The 12,971-nt window shown below is 37.3% G+C and overlaps 1 protein-coding gene across 1 annotated transcript in view; it reads left to right on the forward strand.

Moving 5' to 3' along the window:
- Window positions 1–12,971, forward strand: part of LOC111320193 (low-density lipoprotein receptor-related protein 6) — a 25,849-nt gene continuing 12,878 nt past the window's right edge. The window contains exons 1-6 of the mRNA XM_088735720.1: window positions 1–200; window positions 1,378–1,798; window positions 9,671–10,092; window positions 10,856–10,984; window positions 11,728–11,928; window positions 12,641–12,836. Of these exons, the coding sequence (XP_088591846.1) occupies window positions 146–200; window positions 1,378–1,798; window positions 9,671–10,092; window positions 10,856–10,984; window positions 11,728–11,928; window positions 12,641–12,836 (1,424 nt within the window). The 5' untranslated portion in view covers window positions 1–145. The remainder of the gene's footprint in view (window positions 201–1,377; window positions 1,799–9,670; window positions 10,093–10,855; window positions 10,985–11,727; window positions 11,929–12,640; window positions 12,837–12,971) is intronic.

Genomic DNA, 12,971 nt, shown 5'->3' on the forward strand with positions numbered 1-12,971 from the left:
TACGAGTACTAGTAGAAGATTATTTGTGTAGATTTGATTTGCGTTTGCTTCGAAAATCAATTCATGGTTATATGTGGCTTGATTTACCCCTTGGAGTACTCAACCACTGTTTCTAATGGTGAAGCTACCGAACCGATAGCGTAGGATGAAATTCAAAGCATTAATTTGCTTGGTTTGCGTATACTATAGGATATGTTTAGGTAAGTGCGTTCGAAGCGTATCTATGCGAGTGTGTTCTTTTCTCCCTGATGATATTGATTCGCTTGGCGGACAAAATTTCTATCTTGGTTATGTGGATTCGCTTTTCATGTAGTACAAGCTAGTCCTTTGAACAAAGAAACACTCGTAGACCATTACCAGTTGAATTTGGTTTTTTTCTTATAGATCTTTAGTGCTTAAAAACTTGTAATTTACACCCGTAGTTGTCGTCCATTTTGAGCCATTATTGATTGGACATTGAAGTACGTGCAGAGATTGTTCGATGGCTTCACCTACAGTTGCTTTCAGATGGTGATCTCATTTCTTGTCCTCCCTGGAATGATAGTTTGAAGGTTTAAAAACCAATTCGTTTGCATGGAAAAACTGTAGAAGCCGCAAAGAGCGAACCCAAATTCTCCCAGTAACTTAATAATAACAACAACATTGCTCTCATAAATTCATTTGCACGTGGTATCTTAATATATTTTTGGTCGTTGTATGTTCCGAATACCTGCTCAGGATGAGAGAATGCTGTAGGACGAGAGCAAAAGCTCTATTTGAGGCATCGTTGAGTATAATTTTCTTAGCGTGAGGAAATTAAACTTTAGATAAATGTTTCAAGTGTTCGCAGAATACCTGTTCTCCCCACGCGAGATTCGATCGCTTCGAGTTTGGTTTGGTATGCAGCATTTTAGGCAAAGTTTACAGTCGTCTTTACTTAAACCCTTGCACCCCTGTTCAAACTGATCAAAGGGAATGATATACTCCTTGATCAGAGGTGATCAGGACTAAAATATGCAATGTAACACATTTAATTTAGTAACCCGAAGCAGTTTCTGGCTACGTGCGTCTTGCATGAAAAGTTGTAAGCTTATATTATCCTGTTTATTTACAGAACATTTAGCAAATCCTCGGAGAACATTGGAGATGAATTAGTACAGAGTGATTATGCCCGTTGAAAGCGATATGTTTCACTCGTATTTCTTCAGGTGTAAACCCTTTTGGCCGTTACGATGAAAACAAAATATTCCCGGACGTTTCCTTTCGCTAAACGGAGTTAATAACTCGATTATCCTCGATTGGTCTCCATGAAATTACTTGTGACGAATCAGGTATTTTACTCTTTAGTTCTAATTTCATGTCAGCTGCGCTTCTTATAGAATTCTTTATTTTCCACAGCGACTTCTCCAAGGATTTTATACGCTAACCGGAGAGACATCAGAATAGTGCGACCGAGTCCAAAGAACCCAAATGAAACTATTGTAGTTGTTGGTCTTTTAGATGCTATCGCTGTGGATTTCAGCTATGAAGATGGATTTATATTTTGGACCGATGTTAGTGTTGAGAAAATCAAACGAATTAGTATGACGGGAAGTCCTGACTCAAGAAAAGTTGAGGATGTTGTATCAGTGGGTTTGAAAAAGCCCGAAGGATTAGCCGTAGATTGGGTTGGAAAAAAGTTGTATTGGACAGATTGTAGAGATTCTGACTGGGAAACGAACAGAATCGAAGTTGCAAATTTTGATGGATCTTACCGTAAAGTTCTTTTTTGGAAGAATTTGGGTCTTCCAAGAGCGATTGCTGTGGATCCACTCAAGGGGTAAGTTGTAGACTTTGTGTTATTTAGTTGCTCGCAATAGCTGCAGATTATTTTGTGGTGATTTAAAGAAAAAAAAAAAATCAGTAATTTCTTTACCAGCCTAGTCTTTGCTTGGCTTTGGAAGAACTTGTCATCTTGGATTTCGATGTTTTGTAAATAGCATGCTTCTTTGAAGTTAGTTCTTCTTTTAAAGTTCGACAAGGAAAGACTAATGAACTATGCTCAATTAAAAATACATTAAGTATTGAACTTCGGCGGGCAAACAGTTATCTATCATTATTTTGCGTTAGCCTACTTTTAGCGAACCTTAAAGGTCGCAAGTGTTGCCTAGCTTGAATGTCTCGCGAAGCAATCTCTTAAGTGATGAGTATGCCATAAAGAATTTGTTGCATGCATCCAGTATTTGAACTCAATACCATTTTAAAAGAAAGCTTGCGGATCTTGCTGGAATCCAAGCTTTCTTTGTTATTCTTGCCCCCTGTTGAAATTGACTGAGTAAAGCAGGACAGTGCCATTTTTTAGGGAAACACTTAAACTGAGAGATTTGCCCAGAGAAGATATTTTATTCGTGAATTTCTTTCTAACCGAAAGATTACTTTGTTTGTCAAAAATACAGTAGTTGTGGAATGAGTTAAAACTGAGAAATTGTGGACTAATTATTTCTTTAGTGTGGATTGTCCTCTAAAGCAAGTTTTATTTTTCTCTGTGTTGTTAATGAGGGGCTGTTCTTCTGTAAAAATCCTGAGCATAAGTAAATGGCATGGGGTTTTTGTTGAAAATCTGTCGACGTGCAATATCTTTTCTTGAATAGTCTATGGTCCCATATAAAGAGAGCTTTGAAGAAGGCTTTGTTAATGGTCATGGACAATAGCTCAGCCTAATGTTTCATTTGACCTTTTCTTAAATTGTGGTCCAATGAATGTTTTACTACTTATCCATTGTTTTATGGGATTTCTTTACACTCTTTAATAACACTGTTAATTTGGCCTTGTGAATTAGTACGAAACTTAGAAAAGTTTTTTAATGCTGTACGTGTTTTTGGATGAATGGCAGTCTTAAGAAGTTAAAGTTAAATCTTATGGATTATTATTACTGATTATTATTATTAAGACATTTTTTCAAGATTAGTTGAGAGATCATTTAAATTGGCAATCTATCTTTTAGTCGAAATATAACCCCTTCTTCGCTTCCTATCTTTGCATTTTATAATTGTTATTGAGCCTTCTTGTTTTGATGTTTATATCTTCACAAAATCCTAAGCTGTTGTCAATGGCTATCTAAAAGTATGTGATTTTTTTTTTTTTGCCTTGGTGTGCCCCATTTTTGTGGTGTATGAAACTTCCTTGTAATATACTGGTGCCAGTATCACAATTGGAGTTGCATTCCTATTAAAGAATTTTTTAAAAGTTCAATTACAGCAGTTAACTTGGCATACCTTTTTAAAGGATATGTCAACTGTGGAAAATTGTTAAATTCTGTGACAGGTAGAGGACATATTTTAGTATTGAAAAAGGTTGCATGAACTCTGATCAGAGCAAAGCTTGATTAGGCTCTTATCTGATTAAGAGATTTCAATCCAGGTTATGTTTATAAAGTTTGTTTTTCCTGGGGAATGTTACAATTCTTCTCTCTTAATCCCCTAAAGAAAAATTGGTGGTCTGGTAGATTTTCTCCACTTGAGGAAGGAAGGAGGAAATATGAAACTCTGCCTTGTTCTTGTGGCCTTAAACTTAACCTTCCAGATTAATACTTACATGTTGTACTTATTCTGTTTTAAGTCAAGATGATTTCTAAATTCTTGGTAGTGTAATGATTTGTGATATTTTTCTTCTGGGGACAGTCTGTATGTATATTGTGAATAACCGTATATAAGAACGATCCTTCGCAGTAAAGCACTATTTGAGCAATAGTGGAAATCAGACCTGAAAAAAATTTCAGGCCTGTACGGGATTCGAACCACTGACCTCTGCGATACTAGTGCAGCGCTCTACCAATTGAGCTAACAAGCCAACTGGGAGCAGGCCATCAAATTAATTCGATATAAACCCGTAGATGATAAATCGAACAACAACAAACATATGAAACATATGAGTGAACTGCGGTTATGAGACGTATATAAGAACGATCCTTCGCAGTAAAGCACTATTTGAGCAATAGTGGAAATCAGACCTGAAAAAAATTTCAGGCCTGTACGGGATTCGAACCACTGACCTCTGCGATACTAGTGCAGCGCTCTACCAATTGAGCTAACAAGCCAACTGGGAGCAGGCCATCAAATTAATTCGATATAAACCCGTAGATGATAAATCGAACAACAACAAACATATGAAACATATGAGTGAACTGCGGTTATGAGACGTATATAAGAACGATCCTTCGCAGTAAAGCACTATTTGAGCAATAGTGGAAATCAGACCTGAAAAAAATTTCAGGCCTGTACGGGATTCGAACCACTGACCTCTGCGATACTAGTGCAGCGCTCTACCAATTGAGCTAACAAGCCAACTGGGAGCAGGCCATCAAATTAATTCGATATAAACCCGTAGATGATAAATCGAACAACAACAAACATATGAAACATATGAGTGAACTGCGGTTATGAGACGTATATAAGAACGATCCTTCGCAGTAAAGCACTATTTGAGCAATAGTGGAAATCAGACCTGAATTAATTTGATGGCCTGCTCCCAGTTGGCTTGTTAGCTCAATTGGTAGAGCGCTGCACTAGTATCGCAGAGGTCAGTGGTTCGAATCCCGTACAGGCCTGAAATTTTTTTCAGGTCTGATTTCCACTATTGCTCAAATAGTGCTTTACTGCGAAGGATCGTTCTTATATACGTCTCATAACCGCAGTTCACTCATATGTTTCATATGTTTGTTGTTGTTCGATTTATCATCTACGGGTTTATATCGAATTAATTTGATGGCCTGCTCCCAGTTGGCTTGTTAGCTCAATTGGTAGAGCGCTGCACTAGTATCGCAGAGGTCAGTGGTTCGAATCCCGTACAGGCCTGAAATTTTTTTCAGGTCTGATTTCCACTATTGCTCAAATAGTGCTTTACTGCGAAGGATCGTTCTTATATACGTCTCATAACCGCAGTTCACTCATATGTTTCATATGTTTGTTGTTGTTCGATTTATCATCTACGGGTTTATATCGAATTAATTTGATGGCCTGCTCCCAGTTGGCTTGTTAGCTCAATTGGTAGAGCGCTGCACTAGTATCGCAGAGGTCAGTGGTTCGAATCCCGTACAGGCCTGAAATTTTTTTCAGGTCTGATTTCCACTATTGCTCAAATAGTGCTTTACTGCGAAGGATCGTTCTTATATACGTCTCATAACCGCAGTTCACTCATATGTTTCATATGTTTGTTATTGTGAATAACCCTTGTTAATAATAATATTTTTGGTGTTTTATGAAGCTTTACATTCCTTTCTCATTTGAAAAATATTTTTGAAGTCAGTGCAGTCTTTTTTCCATTAGAGGAGTTACTTCCCCTTATTGAAACAAAGTGATAAGTTCTTGAACTATTAAAAATTGAACAAGTAACACTGGCTCTTGGTTAATTGTTCTTAATATTTTGCCCGTAAAATTATGGTACCCTTACACATGCAAAGAAACCATTAATTGTACGTAATATATAATGTTATTGAAGGGTATTTTTTTATGTGCATTCATAGTTAGAGATCTTTGTTATCTCCCATTTTGGAAGTTTACTTTTTCTCCTGTACCATAAGAATAAAAATTTTGTTTCAAGTATTGTAATACAAAATGCTGGTCACCTCTATAGGGATGGTTGTTTTTGTTATGCTTGTGTTATCATTATGTTGAAAGATGTTGACCCAGATGTATGTCAAGTAATTTCTTGCATGAACAAATGAACACTGTTACATAAATTGGGAAGGGAAAACAGGCATATAGGCCTCTAGCTCGTGGCTTGTAAAAGCTCTGGGTCATTAAAACCGGAGGTTAGGGTGGCCTATACCTAGGAGAAAAGACAAATGAATAAAGGGGATAAGTTTCTAAAGAAACTGTGGTGCTGTGTTGGTGGGGATAACAAGGTAATTTGGTAATCTCAACTAAGTTGAAATTGTAAATTGGCCACCATAAAGAGTTAAAAAGCTGATGTTTCGAGCGTTCGCCCTTTGTCAGAGCAAATGACGAAGGGCTAATGCTTGAAATGTCAGCTTTTTAACTCTTTACAGTGGCCAATTTACAATTTCAACTTAGTTGATATTACCAAATTTCCTAGGAGAAAAGAAACATTGGTGTTTTTGTCAGTGATGCAACTTCAATTGCTGCTGTTAACTCAGCAGAAATGCAAACAAAAAGAATTAGTCAAAAAAATTTTGCATTAAAACAGGCCATCTCACGGGTAAGAGAGTGAAATTTGTAAGTTTTCTTGCACAGATCAAATTTGAATTTACCGCCAGTGCTGACATCAATGAACGTCACGAGGTAAAAAAAACTAGAAGTTACGAGTTAAGCCTACACAGACCTGGCAGAAAATTGTCTATGGAAGGACTGAAGAATGAAATAACTATCGATTGAATAGAACCCTTTCAGTTAGAGACTACGAACGAAGCTTAGATTATACCAAACAAAGAAAGTTGTTTTTATCTTTGACCAGTTCGCGACTCGCAAAGTGAAGGTGAAATGAAATTGGGCTTTACGGCCTAATACAGCGCTCCAAAGAACGAAAAAAAACAAGGTACAATTTAAGATCAAAGGTTAAGTGTTTTTTAAGAGTTAATTTCCTCCGTGCTATTTTGAAAAGCTGGAGAGTTTGCCACGCATTTGCTGACATAATGCAACGCTGCATTACTCACAAGCATATGTTTCGAAGGCGCGTCTATCACTTTGCTTTCTCCCATCGTCGATGAAAAGATTAAGGAAAGCTTTCGATGTTGCACCCTCGCCCAGATCTTTCGTTGGACCATGAGGAAATTATGGTAAACTCTTCGATGTCAATTTCACTCAATGTGTTTGACCATTGAACCCCAAAGGCATATCTTCGTTGTCGCTATCTACTTCATCGTTGTCTTCTTCTTTGCTAGCAAAAATATGGACATCGGAGTTTGTTCCCCCCTAGCGCTTGCTGAAATCAAAGATCTACCCGATTTCTCGATCAACATCACGCAGATTTTTCTTGTAGCCTTCTCTGCCGTTCCTGTTGAATTTCAGCCACTTTGAGAGAAAAACCAGGAAAGATTTCTTCTTCTTCATCGGAAGAACGCGAAGTATCGTCAAATCCGCGAGAAGCCATGCTAAAATACTGAATGCTATTTTCAAAAATTCGCTAAAAATCACGCACGAATCGCAGAATGAAAAACATAACATCAAATGAAAGGTTAATTTATGCAGGTCACATTCAGATATATTTCAATACCCAGGGGACTACGGTTTCTTAGCTACAGCCAATAAAAACGAGTCATATCTGACAGGGCGCATGAGGGCGCACTGGATTTTCAGAGGGGTTTTATTTCCGGGCGCATGAGGGCGCACCGGACGTCAATGGGTTAAATACACAGTATCTTGTTGTTATAACAATATAATGAAAAATTTTCATTCAGGTGTCACTTAAATCAAACAAACTGAACAGCTGTTTACTTCAGTTGAAGAGCAATCAGTGCTCTATAAGTACTTGTGAAGGTGTTTGAGTCCTTCCTCTGTTGAAAGAATCACATTTTGAACTGGAAACTAATGGCTGTGCAGACTCAATCCACCTATTTCATAAATTTCTTGCTCACTAGAGAATAGAAAAACAATTTTGAGTGATAAACACTAACTCTACTCTTGACTGTGTGATGAGAAGTCACAAAACTATTGTTCAAATTTGTCACTAATGGATAATTATTGGATTAAATAATGGATTCTGACTTTTACTAACTGGAACAACTTAACTTTGACTTTGACACTGCCTTGGTAAAAGAACTGGAATGATATAATATAATAATAATAATACCTTTAATTAAAGAGGATAACATGTAATATATAACAGTTATTCAACTGACGAACTGGTGGCCCCCAATCCTCAAAGTATCACTTTTAGAATTAAAGAATATTTGGGAATTATAAAACTGGTTGACAGGTTTAAAAGAATTTGAGCTAAAAACTAGATAAAATAAAATATGTTGCTTGGTTCATGTTGAATCGCATTTAGACTAATTAAACTGTTCTACTTCGTCAGAGCTTTTTAAAAAAATGTCTATGCAAGGCCTTTCTGGAGCAACTGTTGTCTCCTTTCTCTTTAGATAAATGGGTAGTTAGTTCCACAATCTGGTCACAGATACGCTGTCGGTCCTCCCTCCCTCCCTCCCTTGGTTTTTGGATTGAAATGAGGGCAGGCGAGATTTAATGTACTAAAACAACTTGTTTGAGCTTGTAGGTCTACATTAAATTTGAGTACATTGTACATATAAGCAGGAAAGCTTCCTTGAAAATGGTTTAAGCTGGCCCTCTGACAGGGTACGGGAAAAAGATGAAAATTGTGTGCTTTTTTGGAGGCGAATTGTGCGGGAGAAAAAGTTAATTGTGCAGGATTGTGTAATCTTGCGTAGAACAAAATATTTCTTATCCCACTCCCTGTTAAAGTAAACATCGGGTTCTCCTCATAAATCATACCTTTTCTTTTAATATCAATGTGAAATTCCTCCTCTAATGGCTAAATGACTTCTAGATTTTGCTTTGAATGATTTTTATCTTATTGACTGAACTTTAGAACCTATTTTGAAGAATTCTGACCCTGTTAGCTGGCGTTACATTCACGGCTGTAGGGTTGTCCTTTTTTGCAAAGAACTTTTCCATTTCAGTTTCTGCTGGTGACTGCCGGCGATTGTCAGCTACTTAAAACACGTGTCAGAAACATTAATTTGAGTTCACCGGTAAAAGTTACTGTCGATGGAAGCCGTGTTTTCTTATTCCACTACAATTTACGAAAGTCTTAATATCTGACAACCCATTCGCTCTGTAAATGCCAAGAATAAACATTCCTTTTTTTCACTTTGAGTAAGAAAGCCACAATGCCAGTGGCCTTATTCAACAACACCTCTGATTCGTTATTTGAAAAGCATAGGCATAAGCCGCCGATGAAAAATAGAGTTAGAAGTAGACTAGTGCCCAGGAAAGCGCAGGCTACGGTAAGAACGCCTTGTTATTGGAATAACGCAATTGACGAGTTGTTTGATGAAAGTGTGGAAATTCTAGAGTGTTTTTGAAGGTAAATAGTCTGAAAATAGTCTAAAATATTCTAGAAATCTTGATACTTGACTGAAATACCTAAATTTCAAGTAAAAATTTCCGCATTGTGCGGTATTTTGCGAATTTTCACGGATTGTGCAGGTTTGACCGAATTGTGTGGTTCCGCACCCGCGCACCCTGTCAGTAGGCCTGTTTAAGACCAAAGTACACTTATTTAACTTAACTTTGTCAAATAAAGGGAGCTATAGTAAGTTTTTAAAGAGTTTCACTATGCTCGACTTTGTGTCAGCTAGCCCCCAAGATAACTTGGGTAGCTCATTTTTGAAGCTTGAAGACTCTCATCATGAATTTCTTAATTAAGGAATTGTTTAATTAAAAGTTTTTTTTGTGAGGGCCTTGCATTGGTACAATGCTAAGCGATCATGCTGGCCGATTGGTCAAAGAATTTTGCACAGCCTTCCTAGTCTCTGATGTTAAAGAAGAAAGTGTACTTAAGAAGGCAATCAATACTGATTAAAGAGTAAGAGAAAGCAACTACAGTGGATGATTTCAGATTACAGGACTCACTGATTTTTAACTTCACATGAGGTGTAATTAAATTCGGGGATGCTCCTGAGAATAACAATGGTGGTAATAGTATCTAACGTTTTTTTTCTTAATTATCATTCCAGGTTCATGTTTTGGACAGATTGGGGAGAACAACCCAAAATAGAGCGAGCTGAAATGGATGGCTCTAATCGTTCCATAATTGTCAGACAAGACATTCATTGGCCTAATGGGCTAACAATAGACTACGCTGCACAGAAAATTTACTGGACAGATGCAAAATTGTTTTACATAGCTAAAGCTAATTATGATGGTACAAACCGAGAGAGAATATTTAAATCTCCAAATCAATGTATTATGGCAAATCAGGCTCATCCATTTGCTTTGACATTATATGAAAACAAAATTTATTGGACAGATTGGAATTCTAAAGGGATACATGCTGCAAATAAAAACAATGGTATGCGGTGTCAAATAGTCTTGTCAAGTTCCAATTCACCCATGGATATACATGCATATGAACCAAAAAGACAGTTGCAAAGGCCAGGTAAGCATAAATAATAGTTTGCATCGTTATTGATTATCTTTTGTAGTTTTCTCCCTAATTTCAAGCACAGCATGTAAAAGAAATTTTCAAGCTGTTGTGCAACCCTTTTACTTGTAGAATTTTTCAGAATTCTGAATGATTTTAGGCAGCGCTAAAAGGTATTACATGCAGTAAATTTTACAAATTTATCAATTTTGTTGTAATAACTGGTTGATTTTTTGTAAAAATTTACTAGTAAATGAAGTGAAAGTAGCTGGCTAAAGGTACAGTGTACATATGCATGTTAATTTGATTGGTAGTTGGGGTTTTGGTGAGCAAGTGGCTTTTACTTTGATAGCTTTTGTCAAAATGAGGCTAAATGAAATTTAGGCAAGGTTAAAATCAAGGCACGATGGTCAGCGGAGGACATGCTGCGGGGCGCCCCCTTTGCAATTGTAGGGTCACGAGGTTTTCAGTACATTTTGAGATCGTCGCTGATCCTAACGTGAGCCGCCTCTCGTGCCCCCGCCCTCCCTCCTCTATGGCGGGCCAAGAGCAGGTAAGTATAAAAACAATTCCACTGACTTGTCAGTGTGACTGGTGCCAGAGGGGGTGGACCGAGGTTGTGTCGCCATGGTAACCTTCCTGCTGTGGGCAGTCAGCGCGACTGCCACAGTGCTATGGCACCTTCCTCCAAGCTTATCAGTGCCGATGAGTTTAAAAGAAAGACAATATTGTGACCCTGGCTTAATTTTGACAATTTCCATGACTTTTCTTGCAACAGGTCAAAATCCCTGTAATTCTACTCTCAATGGAGGGTGTAGCCATCTTTGTTTATTGAATACTCATGGTCGCTCTTGTGCGTGCCCCACTGGTGTGAAGCTTTTGTCTAATGGGAAAACATGTGAACAAGGTATGATTTAGGGTGCACTGTTAGGAATAGCGTCTAATAGTGTAATAGGCTTTTGTTGAGTTGTATACTGTCTTCAATGGTTCAATGCATTTAAAACATTCCGTATGCCTGGTGTGTAGCATTAGAATGTTATTTGAGGTATATTTTGCAACTGATGGCAGTGACAAAGATTTACATGAAAAGTCTCCATGTCACTTGAGGCAAAGTGTGTGTGGGACTTGCCTTAGAGCATGCATTGTAGCCACTGCCATATAAAATTGGTCAACTTTCTGGGTTGAAAAATTTGCCTGTGTACATTCTCTGTAAAAATTTTAATTTTCGACAATGTGTGCTTGAGAGAATTTTAGATGTATGTGGCTAAAAATATTGGAGAATGACATGGATCCCCTACATTTGGATTGTTCAGTACTTTTGTTACTTGGTTGGAAAATGAGAAGGTTTTACCAACTAGCAGAAAAATGTTCACAATGATTCCCCAAATACATGTAGAAAGGTACATGGGAAAAGTCAGTAATTAAAATGCATGCCCACTTGATCTGATTACAGCACTTTTATTCTCACCAGTATCTCATTTGGACAAGTATAGTTGTAGGAAATAAGAACTAGTTCACAAGTTGATTTCAAGGGTGGCCTGTGAAACCAGATAATATACTCTGACTAACAACGGTATTTGATTATAATTTAGTGTCCAGTTACAAGCTCATTCATAAATAATATTTTCTTTTTTCCCTTTTAAATCTCAGGCCCTTTCCACTTTTTATTACTGGCAAGAAAAGGGGACCTGCGGCGAATATCACTTGATACACCTGATCTCACTGACGTTGTTTTACCAGTTTCGGAAATCAGTCATGCAGTGGCTATTGATTTTGATCCAGTGGACAAATATGTTTACTGGAGTGATGATGACAGACTCGAGATAAAAAGATGCCGGTTGAATGGAAAAGGTTAGCCTTGCTTGTAACTGAATACACCGTGTTCTCTCAAGTTTCCTAAACAGTCTTTCAGGTATCATTTCATCGTTGTACCACTGTAGAAAATGCAATCAAAGGAGACATTCCGCAACATTTTGAAAGTTTTAAATCGACATTGAGAAGTTCGCATGGCTACAACACTAGAAATGGCTACTTACCTAGATTGCCTAAACCTAAAACGGAATGCGGAAAGAGGGTGTCCTACTTCCGTTTTATAAATGACTGGATGTCCCTCCCAGTATTTTTAAGAAGGCCAATGCCATGCACAATTTTTAAGGAAAACCTTACAAGATTCTTAATGGATAAATACTTTAAATGATGGATAAAACTTTAGATATACACCATTTTAGATCTGTGACAATTGTATTTCTTATTTTAGCTTTTAATACTTATTTTAGCTTTTAATACTCTTTATTTTTACGGAGGATCTCCCTGAAAACCACGTATTTACATGACGGGCGCTTCCTCCTTAAAGATTGTTTATTATTATTATTATTATTATTATTATTGTTATTATTATTATTATTATTGTTATTATTATTTGATATAATGTTATTGGGTGGAAAGAGTAAAGTGCAACTTCAGCCACCAGAACTTTTCCTGCATGTTGTGGTATCTAAAACATTACTGAGCACTGACCAACGTTATTTTGAACTGTTCTCTTTTTTCTTTCTTCATATTTTAGATGTTCAGACAGTAGTAAGGAGTGAGCTGAAATATCCTGATGGCATTGCTGTTGACTGGGTGGCACGGAACTTGTATTGGACAGACACAGGCACTAATAGAATTGAAGTCAGCAGGCTGAATGGCTCAGCTAGGAAAGTTCTCATTGATGAAAATCTTGATGAACCAAGAGCAATAGCATTGGATCCAACTAAGGGGTAATTATATATATAATCTAATTATGCTATTTACAGGGTGGGAGGTACACATGGTAAAAATCTGTGCCCTTAGTCTTGAGTATGGTCAGAGGCAGAAGGCAGAGGGCCATATATACTTAAGATGAAGGTCAAGGG

Source organism: Stylophora pistillata, chromosome 10, assembly GCF_964205215.1.
Source record: "Stylophora pistillata chromosome 10, jaStyPist1.2, whole genome shotgun sequence".
In the NCBI taxonomy this organism is placed as follows: domain Eukaryota; kingdom Metazoa; phylum Cnidaria; class Anthozoa; order Scleractinia; family Pocilloporidae; genus Stylophora; species Stylophora pistillata.